This window comes from Talpa europaea (genome assembly GCF_964194135.1).
Source record: "Talpa europaea genome assembly, chromosome: 15".
NCBI lineage: Eukaryota > Metazoa > Chordata > Mammalia > Eulipotyphla > Talpidae > Talpa > Talpa europaea.
In genome coordinates, this window is record NC_140083.1 from 59,300,322 (window position 1) to 59,314,478 (window position 14,157).

The window sequence follows — 14,157 nt, forward strand, 5'->3', positions numbered from 1 at the left end:
TATTTTTCAGGTTAGTTCTGAGTTTTGTTGCCTTTTAAAGGGAGAGGATAGCAAACCACATGCTCTGTTATTATGAGCCTTTGAAAAAGGAAGGGGTGAAAAGAACTTCTCAACGTGCGCTGTTCTTTATGAAGGGAAGCATAATAGAACCTAAGCTTTCGGGCAGGAGGAGGTGCTCTGAATTTTTTTAAGCAAGACCTAGATTAAAACTGATGATGCTGAGAAGAAAAAAGTTGGTTGGAGTTCCAAATTTGATTCTTTTTTGACCCTTGAAACATGTCAGCCAATGTCATTCAGTTTTGGACTGTTTTTCAGCTTGACCTTTGACAGGGCTGGTGAGGATGCTGTAATAATTGCCAAAAAGACTTTGAAGTTAAGCAACTTAGGAAAATAAGATGTTGTAAAGTTACCAGTGGCCTTCCTCCAGTCAAAGTAAAGTGAAGAGGAGAGGAGTTTGGGGAGAATGGGACAGATTTCAAGGAAAAGATATGTTCTGTCTGTCGAGGCCTCTGAAGTCTGTGAAGACAGAGCAGTCATAGTGAAGAAACTCAGTGGCTCTTTGACCAAGTTTGTCTTGAAAACCTGCTTCTCCTGGGCGCCCTTGGGTATTTTTTTTTTCACTCTAGTATATGAATTTTCAAGCATGCAATTCAAATAATTTCAGGAGGTGTTTCAAAAGAGGGTGGGAGAGGGTTCAGGACTGGGGAACAAGTTCACAGTTCTAGTCTTGGGTCGCTGGAGAAGGGAGTCAGGAGACTGGGCTGGCCAGGACCTGGCTGGCAGCCCTGCCCTGGGGAGCAGTGACTTCAGAGAGTTCATTCTTGGAAGTCAGAGTCCAGGCACTGCAGCCAGCTGCCCCTCCCCCAGACATTTCTTAAAGTGGAGGGTTGTGTGTCTTTCCAGTTTATTGTGGTAGCAGTTTGATTCCCTTGCTTTTATTTTAATTTCCATAATTGGTAGCTTCAGAAATGGCTCCGGAAGACAGTTTGTTTTAAATGGGGCCACCTATGCCAAACTGCCCTGGCTATGTTAGGAGTTGTACCCTTTGCCTCCGGAGTTCTTGCTCAGGACTTCTTTTGGACCGGTCCAGAAGGTAGGGTCCTTCCTGACTCGACTCCCGCAAAGGTCACTTTTTGCGCACGGGGTCGTCCCCAGCGTTTGCGAGCAGCATATGCATGTGGTTGTGCTGACTGCACTCGCAGGCTTGTAAATTTTCACCCTGGGAAATTAGCAACAAAGCCCGATCTGTCTCGTGGCTGCTTTGCACTTTCCGAGGGCGGCTGTACTTGACTGAGCTGCAGAACAGGCACACGAGAGCGAGCGAGCGAGCCAGCGAGAGAGGGAGGGAGAAAAGGAAAGAGGAGCAGGGAGGGGTGGGGGCTAGAGGTAAATAGTCTTAAATCGGAAGGGAGCTGCTTCTCTGCGGTCTTGACAAGCGCTGCCTGGGCTCCGCCGACTCAGTAATAACTGAGTGACCTTTTCTTGGGCTGTATTATGTCTGGCTGGGAAGGGATTGCATTTTGCAGCTGAGAGCCGGGGCTTCCTTCAGCTCCGCTCCTCGCGTGCTGCTGGGCTAAGTTGTCTTGAGCCAGGACAGAGAGACCCAGCTCGGACTGCATTGCCTAAAACGAGGACACCTGTGGCTCAGATGCGGTCAACACCATTACTTGGCGGATCCTTGAGGACCTCATTATTTTAAACTTAAAAAAAAAATAGAGAATCCCTCCCCCCCCTTTTTTTTTTCAAACAATGCTTCTTTTTGACCTTTCCCAAGGAGAAGCGCTACAAAGCAGCCACTGTGCTTACTGAACGGCCTCCCCCTGTATCGCTTAATTGAGAAGGTAAGTGCAGCGACTGTGTACACACGCGGCGGCTTGGTGGTGGTGTGTGTGTCTGCGGGTGCGCGCGTGCGTGTGCGGATGTGGGTATTTTTGCTTCCCCAGCCTCTCCTAATGAGGCATAAACTGGAGCTGCAGCCCAGCTCCGCACTGCAACTTTCAGTCGGGCTGCAGCTCTGCTGAGACGGTTTTGTTTAAATCATGTGAGGCTTCATTATTTTTATGATGAGACATGAAATAGATGCAGGCGGAACATGCTGGCGGAGGGAGGGAGCGCGGCCGCTGCGCGGCACGTCTCAAGTACGACTTGAGTGGCTAATAGTCAAAGTTCACGGTGAACTGCAGTATTTTCACACCCCTGGCTCCTGGGGCGAGAGGGGCCGGGAGAGTTTGCAATTTGGAAATGTTCTTTCTGGGCCGGCCCCTGGGAAGGGAATTCTGTCCTAGATGGGTTCGCGTCGCCCCCTCCCCTTACTTGCTAGAATTCGTGGCACCCGCACCCCCCACCCCCTGCAAGAATTGCAATGACTGACAATCTTTCGTGGTCGCTTGTTCACACTAAACTCTCCCTTCTCTGCCGTAATGACACAATGTTTGTCCTGCGTGATGGAAGAGCGACTGTTTGGGGGCGGGAGATTTGGGGCTAAGTGGCCAGGAGAGAAGGGTTCGGGGAACAAGGTGCCTGCGTCCTAGTGGCTTGAGATTCAAACTGATGCAGCACGTTTTTACGGGGGCTACCCAGATTGCTGTTATGAAATACAAGTCAGATTTATGATCTTTTTCCTATTGAACATGATATGCTATGCTAACGCTGCATGTGACAGTTTAATCAAATCCATTTGTTACCACGAAGCTAAAAGGGGCCGCTGGGATTTTAGGATTACGGGCAGAGTTAAGGAAGCATGTGGCTTTGTCATTCGCCATCATTTTGCACACTGCCACACTGCGAGGGGTTCTGCGTGCGCCGAGGCTCGTCTGGCTGCCCTTATCCCTTCCCCCACCCCCTGCCGCCACTCCGACCTGCTCCCAAAGTGGCTTCACAATAGTCGGTCCTCCGTGGCGCAGGCTGCAACCAGGTCCACACTTGAGCCAAATCAAGGAGACCCCCCTCCGCTTTTACCTGTGGGCTTGGTGCTCAATGCGAAGCTGCTGCAGCTCAGGCACGCCTAAGTCAACTCATGCAGAAAAAGGAGAAAAGTTTTGGTAAGGTTACAATCTATCCTGGATGCACTTGCCGCGCTCGGCACTCTTGGCTGCTCAAAAGCCTCCCTGCTCTTGGGCTGCTTTTGTGTCTTTCGAAAAGATCCGAAATATTATTGTTGTAACTGCTTTGAAAGACTGCTGCTTAAACCAATTAATCTTGCTAGGTGCAACAAATACTGCTACATTCTTTGCAAATCATTCCTGTGTGGCTGCAAAGACCCAACCACAAAAGGCTGGAGCATAAACTCCGCAAGGGATTCTTTGTTAGAGTGTATGTATGTTTCTTATTTTTTTTTTTTTTTATTTTGCATGTGAGCTGCATCAAAATTGAACTCAGTCTTGCAAATCTCTTGTTGGCCTTTGCCAAGCACTAGCACTTTGCTGCCATGGTAACTGTAATTAAACTGATAAGAGTGGAAAAATGTCAGTATCTCTGAGCCTTGCAGCTGCATTGGAGAAAAAGGGAATCAAATTGGTTCCCAGCTCCATTGCTCAAAAAAGGGGAGGGGGTGATGGAAGGATGGGGAGGGGGGCTGGGAGTTGAAGGGGCAGAACAGAGTTAAGCAGCTCCAGCGCCTGAGATCTGGGGACATCTATTTGCATTGTTGTCCCTTAGGGGGCTGCAGCCTGTAGGGATGCTCTGGGCCAGTGAACAGAGAGAAACAAGCTTTTAGGCCCAATCCAGTTCTCCAATCGGGGCTGGGGGCTGGGGAGAGGATGAAGATGGGCAGGAGGAGGGAAAATCTTTTGTTTGGTACCTCTTGGCAATCGAAGGGCCATGTTGGCCAAATTCTTTTAATCTGTGTCACTGCTCCCAGCTGCAGAACCTGCACTCCCATTTTAGCATCTTCCTGAGGCACCTCATCTCTGCCAGCCCCCCTTTATGGTCTCCCCCTTCCTGTGCCTTCTCCCAAATTGTTCTCTGTGAATCTTCCGACAGGGACAAAATGTTTTCCATTCAGTATGTGTAGTTAGTCCAAAAATATAAAAGACTGAGTCTGAGTGCTGCAAATCTTTTATTATGATTATTTTTTTAAACCCCTGCGTGTTGCGGAGTTGTGGTTACTTTGTTGTGTTAACTACTGAAGCTGAGACTGCGCGGATGGATGGCACAGAACAAGGGAACATAATGGAGCCACTCAAGCGTTAGGCCGCCTCACAATGCAATCCAGGCAATTAAAAGCTCACCAGAGTTTAAATGAAATGGTTCTACTTATTTCTGCACACCACACTGCACAGGCTATTATTTATGTCTTTTTTTTAATTATGATTTCCCTTAAACTGTCAAATAACTCAGAATGGCAGGGTCTCAGAGGCAATAAGAATTTCCCTCAGAACAATTTACATGCCAATCTAAAACTAGTTATGAGTCCTGATGTGCTATGAGCAACTTGTGAAATGTTTCTCAGCTCTGAACACATAACTCTATCCAGACGTGTTCCTGAGCTGGTGAGGGGAGGCTGCTGACGGCTTTATGCCTTTCAGGCACTGGCAATGTGGAGAGACAAAATAGTTCTTATCCTACAACTGAAAACTTGCGTAGTATTGAAAAGATTTCCTTTTCATGAGAAATGCGATGATGTTCTCTAAAAGAAAGTACCAGGATGGAGTGTAAAATATCAAACTCCTTTTCTGCCCAAGGCCAAACAGAATGTAAGAGTTTCAAATATTAATTGGCCTCTGAGTGCTAAATTAAAATGTCAACACAACAAAAACATTTTGTGAAGACAAGCAGGGTGGTGTTACTGGTGCCAGAATGTTGGTATTCTCTGTCTTAGTTGCAGAGCATTTTGAATAGAGATAGCTGACCTTCTAGGCTTGATGCTAGCAATACAACTAAGGGAAACAGAGCTACAACTCAGAAGGTTGCTTTTAAAGGATTTTTTTGTTGTTGTTGTGTAAAAAAGGAATAGCCTTATAAACTGGATAATTAGAATGGCCACTCTGCATGTATCATGGGCTGTTTTCAATAATGTGACCTGGAATGTCATTTAGTAAAACCAAATGTCCCCCCCTCTCCCACCATCGCCACCATCCAGGTATGTGGGTGAATGATACTTGGGTGGTTCTGTGCTGTAATTAATAGGATTCAGTCTTTGTGGAACGTTGCTGTCAGAGGGTAACTAGTTCTGATGAAAGAAACTTCATTCGTTAGAAGTTCTAGAGAGTAAGATTTAGCAGAGCTATCAAGGGTTATGATTAATCTACACTAGACCCTTATTCCTTCAAAGCAAAGGAATAGAAAGCAGGCTGCGGAACACCACCGGCTCTTCTGTGCAAACCCAGCTGCTAGTCTGCAGCTCCCACAGCCACGACTATGCACATCCTGCAGGAGGAAAAGTCACCCTGCTTTCTTCCTCACTGCTCCCTGCTCCATTACTGTGCCAGAGAAGTTATTTTCTAATAGAAGTTCAACCACATTAACAATGTTACTGGCAATTCATGTACTATTTGTAGCTTGAAAAGTTTCTCTGCTCTGGGGGCACCATGCCTTCGCCTTCTCTGTGTGTCTCTCATACACTGTGACTAAAAAAGAAAAAGATTATGAAGGTAATGGAGATGATAAACCATGATAAGGCATCAGAGGAAACAGAAAACTGAAGACAGCTAGGAGTAGGGAAATACACCCCAAACACTGGAGAACACAGTCTGGCATTTCTGTTCTTAAAACTGGGTTAAGTATTGCTGTTTTGTATCCTTCTCCATGCAAGTTTAAAACTTTATGCCTTTGGAGAGAGGAAGCAGAAGATAGCAGCAGGATCTCTGGACTATAAGAAGGCCACCCAATCTAGTGCTTCACTGTCACTCAGCCTGAGCCAGTTCCTGAGCCTCTTTTAGGTCTCAGGATCATAGTTTGTAAAATGAGGGGATTTGGAGTTGATGCTGTCTGCAGTACTTAGAGTGCTTAAAATGGCCATTTGATAACGATGAGGCGCTGAATAGTTCAACTTTAATTTTTTTTGAGGATGGTATTTGACACTTGGGAAAGAAACAGCAGCTCAAATCCTGTCATTGAAAAAATTTCAGTCAAGTTATGCAATTCATAGAACCCAGACACACTGCTTATTTATGAAGGAGCTGTAGCTCTAAAATACACAGACGTACCTATGCCTAGCATAGAGTATGTATATAATCTGTGTACATATTTATATATATATATGTATGTTTCTAATTTTATATTTATTTAGATGTTGCCTTCTGTTATTCCTTCCCCCCTAAACTAAATGAATGCATATTTATGGTGGCAAATTATATAAGCCTATCCTCTCATTTACTATAAAAGCATATAGTATGTAGTTAAGCAATCTGACATTATTAGAGGTACTGATTCTTGTGAATCATTTTTTTTTTTTATTTTAACATGATGAGTACTTTGAAAGATCAAGGGCACAGACAGAAGTATTTAAATGCAAACAAGTGATATGGTATTGGTGACTTTTCATGTGACTAAACTATGTTTTTAACTATTAAACACCCCAACTGCTAAATGAGGCTGTGTGGACCCCATGAATGCATTCTCCTTCCATCATCAAACACATATTAAGTAAAATATTTAGTCAGTAAAGAAAAACTCGTTTTTGATTCATATAGGTTTACATGGAATAGTTTGTTAATACTTTCTTATAAGATTTTAACCATCTGCTCATTTGCCTTTAAAGGAACTTCTTTATATAGAAAATGGAGACACTCTAAAATTATTTAATGTTATTTAACTTTATAGCGTGCCAACTCCTGATTATTTTGAACACTTTATATATGACTTTATAGATGATTTAATAAGGAGTTTATAAAGTTAGCCTTTTCGTTTTCAAAATTCATCTTGATTCCAGGACAGCCCTTAAAAAAAAAAAAGTCCAATAGTCCTTGTAAAAGGCAGTATTAAATATTTAACTTGTTTGAGTTCTTTTGACATCTTTTCATTCTTTCTTTAGTCCCAGCTCTCTTTTTGCTTTTGTCTTCCTTTAGGTATACAAATGCTCTCAGTCCAGCCAGACACCAAGCCGAAAGGTTGTGCTGGCTGCAACCGAAAGATCAAGGACCGGTATCTTCTAAAGGCACTGGACAAATACTGGCATGAAGACTGCCTGAAGTGCGCCTGCTGCGACTGTCGCTTGGGAGAGGTGGGCTCCACCCTGTACACTAAAGCTAATCTTATCCTTTGTCGCAGAGACTATCTGAGGTAGGAATTATCCTTGCACACCAGTGATGACTGGATTCCTTTTAAAATACTTTTGTAAGTGTATCTTTTTTGTTTCATTTCCTTCATACCAGTTTATATTCCTGAAAGATGTTGGCCCGTCAACCTTCAAAATGTTGTCAGGTGCTTGTTATGCAGTAGCCAACAACACACAGTATCTATGTGTTCCATTTGGCTTGACTGGATGTTCTTTTTAGGGACAGGTTGTACCACTGCCTGTATTGAAACTGCCAGTTCATGTCAAGGATGTATGTGGTAGAAATCAGTGTACTTTTTTCTCTTTTTAGAGCATAAGGGACAAGGTAGGTTGAACATAATATAAAGTTATTCAATATCTTCTGTTTCAGAGATCTCAAAGTCAGAATTTCTTAGCTGGTATTTATCAGCATATTTATTGTACAGTTTCAAAAACTTTCCCGAAGTGTGAATAACTCTCCCCCCACCCCAGCATTCCTAGTGGTCATAGTAAAGATATCGGTGAGCGAAGAACAGCTTCAGACTTGCCTGCAGCTTTATGGAAAATAAAGACCTCCATCATTATGGGGGATAGAGAGCCACTCCCCAAACTGTGAACAATTTTAGGACAATGCAGATATCCTTGATCATGAAGGTATGGAACCCACTAACCACGTTTCTCAGCATTTAATACCCAACATGTGAAATACTTAAGAAAAATTATTTTGCTTTTCAGGGAACTTTGTGGCTTGATTCAGCAGCAAATTACTTATATTAATAAAGTAGGCTCTATCAAATTAGAGAAATGATATATGGCATCATTTGGGTTTTCATATTTGATATAATTAATCATTTTTCTAGTCTGACATTAAGCGATTTATTTTGAAATTTTTCCCCTTCTGCCACAAAGTTTATCAATCAACAGTAACTCCTTAACTACCGTAGACATTCTGGGAGGTGTTTTCTCTGGGATTTGCTGCTGTTTAATATGTAAATCAGTTATTTCCAGTCCAATTCAATCTTTACATATAAAAATATATCATTTGATTAATGGTAGTTACATAAGGGTGAATTAGTAATGTTTATCAGGTTCTACTCTTTCCCCTCTAAGGATTGCCTCATCTACAGCTGCTGACTAATTATGATCACTGGGTGCTGCTTCTCTGTATTCCGAGTACACAGCTTCATGCAAGGTGCCAAGAAGAAGTGGCTCTTGCTAGCCAGGATCTCCCTCATTGTGTGGCACAGCTAATCAGAGTTAACTTAGTGGGAGAATTCTCTTTTGGAATTCTGCAGTCTTTGAACTTTCCTCTTTGAAAGAATAATTTCTTCTTTGCTCATTGTAAATCAGAGTCTCGTTTCCATATAAAGTATTTGTAGTTACTTCCAGTGATTTTAACATTGTTTTATCTCCTTACTAATCAATAGTCATGGCTTTTTGACTTATTTTTGGCTTTCATATTTGTTCATAATTTCAGTGTCTCAGTAGAGTTGGGTAGCAACGATTCCAAAACAAGTTTATGTAATCCGGGCAAGATTAAAAGTCTATAATCAGATACAGAAAAATGTTGACAGAAATTTAAAGAAAGTCTCTTGAACTATCTGGATTTTTTTACATCAAATAATATAAATTTACCAGCGCAAGGCCTGTGGCATGTTTGAAACTGTTTTACAGTTAACAGTATAATGGCAATTTGGTTATAGGTATCGACGTGAGCCAAATAATTTTAGGCTTGCTTTATTCTTCCTTAAGGTAATAAAAATATGATGTTCCCAAGTCAGTGTTTTGTTGAAAGGAATTTTTATCAAAATAGTTTTCATATCAGAAATCACAGTCACTGAAAGGCTATGCATGTTTTTTTTTTTAAATGATACCGCTTTTAGTTAATTTCTAATAGACTCAAACTTTTCATGCTTGTTATCTTATTTTTAAAAATCATACTCCTACTATAAACTCTGGTCCAGATCGCCAATATATTCATTTCTCATAGTACAGTTTCTCTGAAATTGGTTATTACCACATTAATGGCCAGTTGTTATGTTAACAGCCTAAGGGTTGTTAACATTTCAAACTAAGTTGTTAACAGCAAGCTTATCCCTTACTTACACTGAGGGCTTGTTGATATAACAGGACTTCCTTGGCAACTAGTAATTCATCAACACTTAAAAATTGCAAAAGAGACATGGGGAATGTGTATAAAACATTGTATGTGTATAAAACATTATGTTATGTGTTCTAGACTATACTGAAGCTGCAGTATTAGTATTATGTGGAAAGCTTATGTCCCAGTGAAGTTGTGTAATGTTCAACAGCATTATGTCTCTTTGGCAAATTGAAATGCGTCAAATAGAGTAATGCAATCAGGCACATCTTACCTACCAATTAATTGCGGTGGATATGTATTCAAAAATGTTCTCGAATGCCTAAGTGAAAAGCACAATTGTAGGCAATAGGTGAAATCAACAGAAGGAAAAGAGAGGTGCATTTAAAATTACTACTATCCAGTTGCTTATAATTATACAAAATCTGTAATATGATTAGTGAACAAGTAGTATTCTGTGGCTATTTTCTGGAGTTTTGAAAATAATTTGTCTGATTTCCCTCTTAGTTTAGCATATTTCCTGCTTGTATTTTGCACAGCCAATGCTCAACTATTAAGTCCTTTTAAAATGGTTGTGTTTGGGGTTTGGTCTTTCAGTATTATGTAATTTATGTGAGGCACCAAATAAGTCATGAATGACTTACAGGTTTATGTTTTATCTAAATCATTAGGCAACTATCTAAGAATATAGAAAATGAGAAAGAAAGCAATAGTTTACCTGCACTAGTAAATCAATGGCTAGAGGTAACATTGTCAGGCAGATAATTTTATTATATTGAGATAAGAGTAGAACTTTTTTTAATTATATCTAATTAATTTATTCCTAATTAATTTTTCCTTCCCCCCTAAAAAATACCTTCTAGTGGTGGGCAACGTTCTTGAAGTTCTGAATGTAACTCAGTGTTACTTTAAGTAGTGATAGTGATGACAAGTTTTATAAGTTCTTTGAATGACAACTACAAGAATTTACATCATAAGATATTTCCTTAAGCATTATAAAACCTGCTCTTGAAGTTGATTTGATTTCTCTCAGATTTGTTCTCCTTTGCAGCCAATTATCTATCATAAGAAAAAGAAATGATTTTGCAGTTTATGTACTGAGTGTCAAATCCTATCAGAACTGTTCACTTTTCGCGATGGGGCTGGTATAATATCTTTGTTTTCCTGTAGAATATAAAATGGACAAATCTGATGAGAGAATTTGCCAGCTTGTAGGGTTGTTTCCTGTGTTCAGAAATTCATTTGATAAAGGAACAGAAGGGCTGACTTTTCAAAACTTCCTGTATTAACATATTTTCTGACTTAAACTATGAAGTCAATGTGTCCATCAATATTATGTTTATGCCAAGACCTAGAAATGTGTCTGTTAAAAATGTATCCAACACATCTATCGCTTTTTATTTTTAAATTTGAATATATGACAAATTAGACATGGAAACATCTTTACACTTTGGAGTTTAAAACTAGTAGTAGATGAAGAATTATTGTAACTGAAAATAGTAAAGTTTTAGTAACTGTTCACAGGACTCTAGTTACTGCTAAGCTGTCATCCTCATTTCAGTTTGAAAAATATAAATAAAGTAGCTATGATAAAATCAGAGATATAGAATTAAGATTTTCTGACAAATGTTAAGCAGTCAGAAGTAGGAAAAATAACAAAATGCTTTAATTTTCATCTTGAAGGCAGTACAAAATATCAAAACCATTCAGGCTTATGGGCAATATTTTCTTATTTGTTGTTGTTGTCGAAGGCTGCAGCTTCTTGTGTATTTTAGGCATCAAATCGGAAAGGCTGCATCTTGTGTCTCTATGAATGGCTTCTTACTGGGTACTATTCAGAGCTACTTGCTATGGTTTGTGCCACGAGGCTGCATATAGCTCTTTTTAGATGAAAAACTGAAAATGTCTTAAATAAAATTTAATGCAGTTTTCTATTTTTATATGTGAGGATGATTTGTTTAAAATGAAACTACTGGGAAAGAAAGTTGTTTTATTCTTCACCATAGTTGCCAGTTAACAAAAACATTTGGAATTGCTATGCTGAGTACAAGTTTTCTGTGCTTTAATATAATAATACAGTGACTTTAAAATAGAAAAATAATGCATGTAGGGCATTAATCTCACTTTAATTTAATTGCATACTGATCAAACACAGTGCTTCAACGTTTTTATATAAGGTTAAATTTATATTAAAACATGGTTATGACCTTGAAAGTGAATATGAGATATTATTTATCTGATATTTCACTGCAGATTTTTTTAATGTTGAATCAAGTATTGATTTTTTTCTTTGATTGTCATCTGTTTTATATTAGATATTTGAAAATATTTTTCACAGAAAGCAAGTGTATTTTTATTTGAAAAAACACTTTGCTTTGTTTTAAATTTTCAAAACTTAAAAACTTTTATATGGAAGGAAACGCTTCTCAATTTTTTTTTCTTTATGAGCGTAGAGTTTTCCTAATGCTTTAGGAGTCATAACTTTTGTCATATTGAAATGTCTTATCTTCATATTATGAAATATTTTATGTGAGTACATTAAACTCCATGATCTCATGAAAAGTACTGTTATATTCCTTGCAAATTATCTTATAATTTTATAAAAAGTTGTTAATTTAAATTCATTTTTTCTTTATGTCAGAGGAAAGCTTCATTGGATTCTATTTTCAAGCATTTTAGAGTATATGCAGTTCACGAACCAAGGGAAATCAGAAGTGACAATTTTATTTTGTACAATATTTTGGGAGTGCGCCCTTCATTTTGGGAAGTGGTGTTGAATTCACATGAGATTTCTTTTGTGACAACACCCTTGCAACAATTTCTGTTAAAATTTAATCTCCTTGTAGAATTTCTTCTCATTTGTAAATTTATAATATTTTGCTGTCTTTATTTCTGTAATGCATTTATTTTCGGTGAATGAGTATTCATATAATCATTTTAGTTTGTGAATTTTTGTATTGGTTTGTTTCATAGACTTGTGAAATTCCTATGATAGTCACAAAAATAGCCCTGCCAATATTAAAAATACAAAAAAAATACCCCTTTATTTATGATTTTAAAAGTCTTTATAAAGCTTGGACTACTTCAGTAAGGATAGTTTTTACACAAATGATGGCTATGTTAGACATACCTAACTTAGCAGAAAAATATTCTGTTTCTATATATATTTAGAATTAAATGTATTTGGGAGAACTAAATTTGAGAATTGCTAAAATTGCTTATTTTACACTTTGTAAATACATAGAACTCTGGGAAAGGATCTCTATTTTCGGTTGCTGTTAAGTATATCAAACTAAGCCAGCTTTTCTTATAAACTCACCAATAACTTCTATTAAGTGACTAATAATAAATTTTAATGCTGTGTTTTGTCTGCATGAACATAATTTATTAAGGAATCTCAATTTAAAAATGTGCTGAAAGTAGTAATTCTGTAAATGGTTTTGATGAATATGTGCATTGTAGAACTGTATTATGTAGTTTAGTTTTCTGCCTCACACAAAAAATTACATAGCTGGAAAGAATTGCACCAACCAAAACAACCACTGTATTTTCCTTCATTGCTCTGTGAGGCATTGAAAACTTATTTTGATATTTGGCTTGAATACATCTTCCAGTTTCTATGGAATGTCTTCTATTATTCAAAATCACATTCTGCAGCCTCATCCCATTTTCCAAAAATAATTAGTAGATGTTACTCACTTTTATTAATAAGTAAGAATTGTAAATGCAGGACAAGATCTTGAAAAAAAGGAAGAGAAAGAATAAAAATAAGATTCTACTCAGTTGGCCAGATCCTTTTTTTTTTTTTCAAGATTTATTTATTTATACAAGAATTGGGGTACAGGCCAGATTTGCGGGAGGGTAAGAGGACTCACCAGAGATAGAGCGGGGAACAGAGCAGGCAGACTGATGAAATACACTGCTGAGGGGAGCAGTGGGCATGGCAGGAGAGGTCTGCTGCGCCATGTGGGACCCTCGCTGGCGGCCGGGATCGAACTGGCGTGCTGCAGAGGCTGCAGACAGCTTCACAGCGCCGCGCTCAACCACCTGCGACACCAGGGGAGCCCCTAGCCAGATACTTTTATAAAACAGCATTTGCATTAGCCATGTTTCTTTAAAAAGGTAATTTTTCTTTTGTTTTTATTTTTTAATTGGTTTATATCAGTAACTTCTCCTTTAGAGAATTTCCCTTTGTTAAGCAACTGAAGCAATAGGTGTCCATATAGATGCTGCACATCTATACCCCACCTTGGAATGGACATTTTGTTGTGATAAACTTTCACACTCTGGCACATTTTGAAACATGAAGTACATATCCTTGATGATAGCTAATTTCTTAGTATTGTAATCTATAGCACTGATGTATTCTTAAAGGGTTTTCACCTACCTAAGAGGAAAGACAAATTTTATGATACTATAGAATGCCCTCATTTATTCTGTTGTGATTTTTCTCACCCAAATCTATTTTTCTCAGCTCCATGGAAGTTTGACACTGTCTGCTCTATTTCTGTTTCTACTGTTGAAATATGTTTGTTTTAATAATTAACTGTACATTTTCCTTCTTGAGGTATTTATGAAGAAACATTTTGAAACTGGGGTTTATACTGCAAAGCAAGAAATGTGTTCAAATTTTTATTTCCAACTTTAAAGCAAATTCTTTTGTTTATTTACTGTCCCTTATTATCAACATTAATGGACAACTTTTCTCTTGGGGAATTAGGACCTATGTGTAACCTTTAACTGTATTTATCAAACATATTTTCTATCTTTACAATCTACTCACATCAGTCACCTGTGCAATTTTTGGATTCTGCCCTATCTCATCAAAACTTCTCAATAGACCTTTCCTCACAATTTTATT

General features: G+C 38.7%; 1 protein-coding gene across 2 annotated transcripts in view; it reads left to right on the forward strand.

The window, feature by feature from the left end:
* Positions 1 to 2,092: 2,092 nt before the first annotated feature.
* The window catches only part of LMO3 (LIM domain only 3), a gene marked incomplete at both ends in the record, with an annotated part of 48,422 nt that continues 36,357 nt past the window's right edge, over positions 2,093 to 14,157 (forward strand). The window contains 2 exons of one of the 2 annotated variants that reach the window (XM_084255035.1): positions 2,093 to 2,138; positions 7,008 to 7,221. In XM_084255035.1, the coding sequence (XP_084111161.1) occupies positions 2,093 to 2,138; positions 7,008 to 7,221 (260 nt within the window). Of the gene's footprint in view, positions 2,139 to 3,016; positions 3,042 to 7,007; positions 7,222 to 14,157 lie in introns of those variants that run through there. The other variant, XM_084255036.1, reaches the window with a different exon arrangement.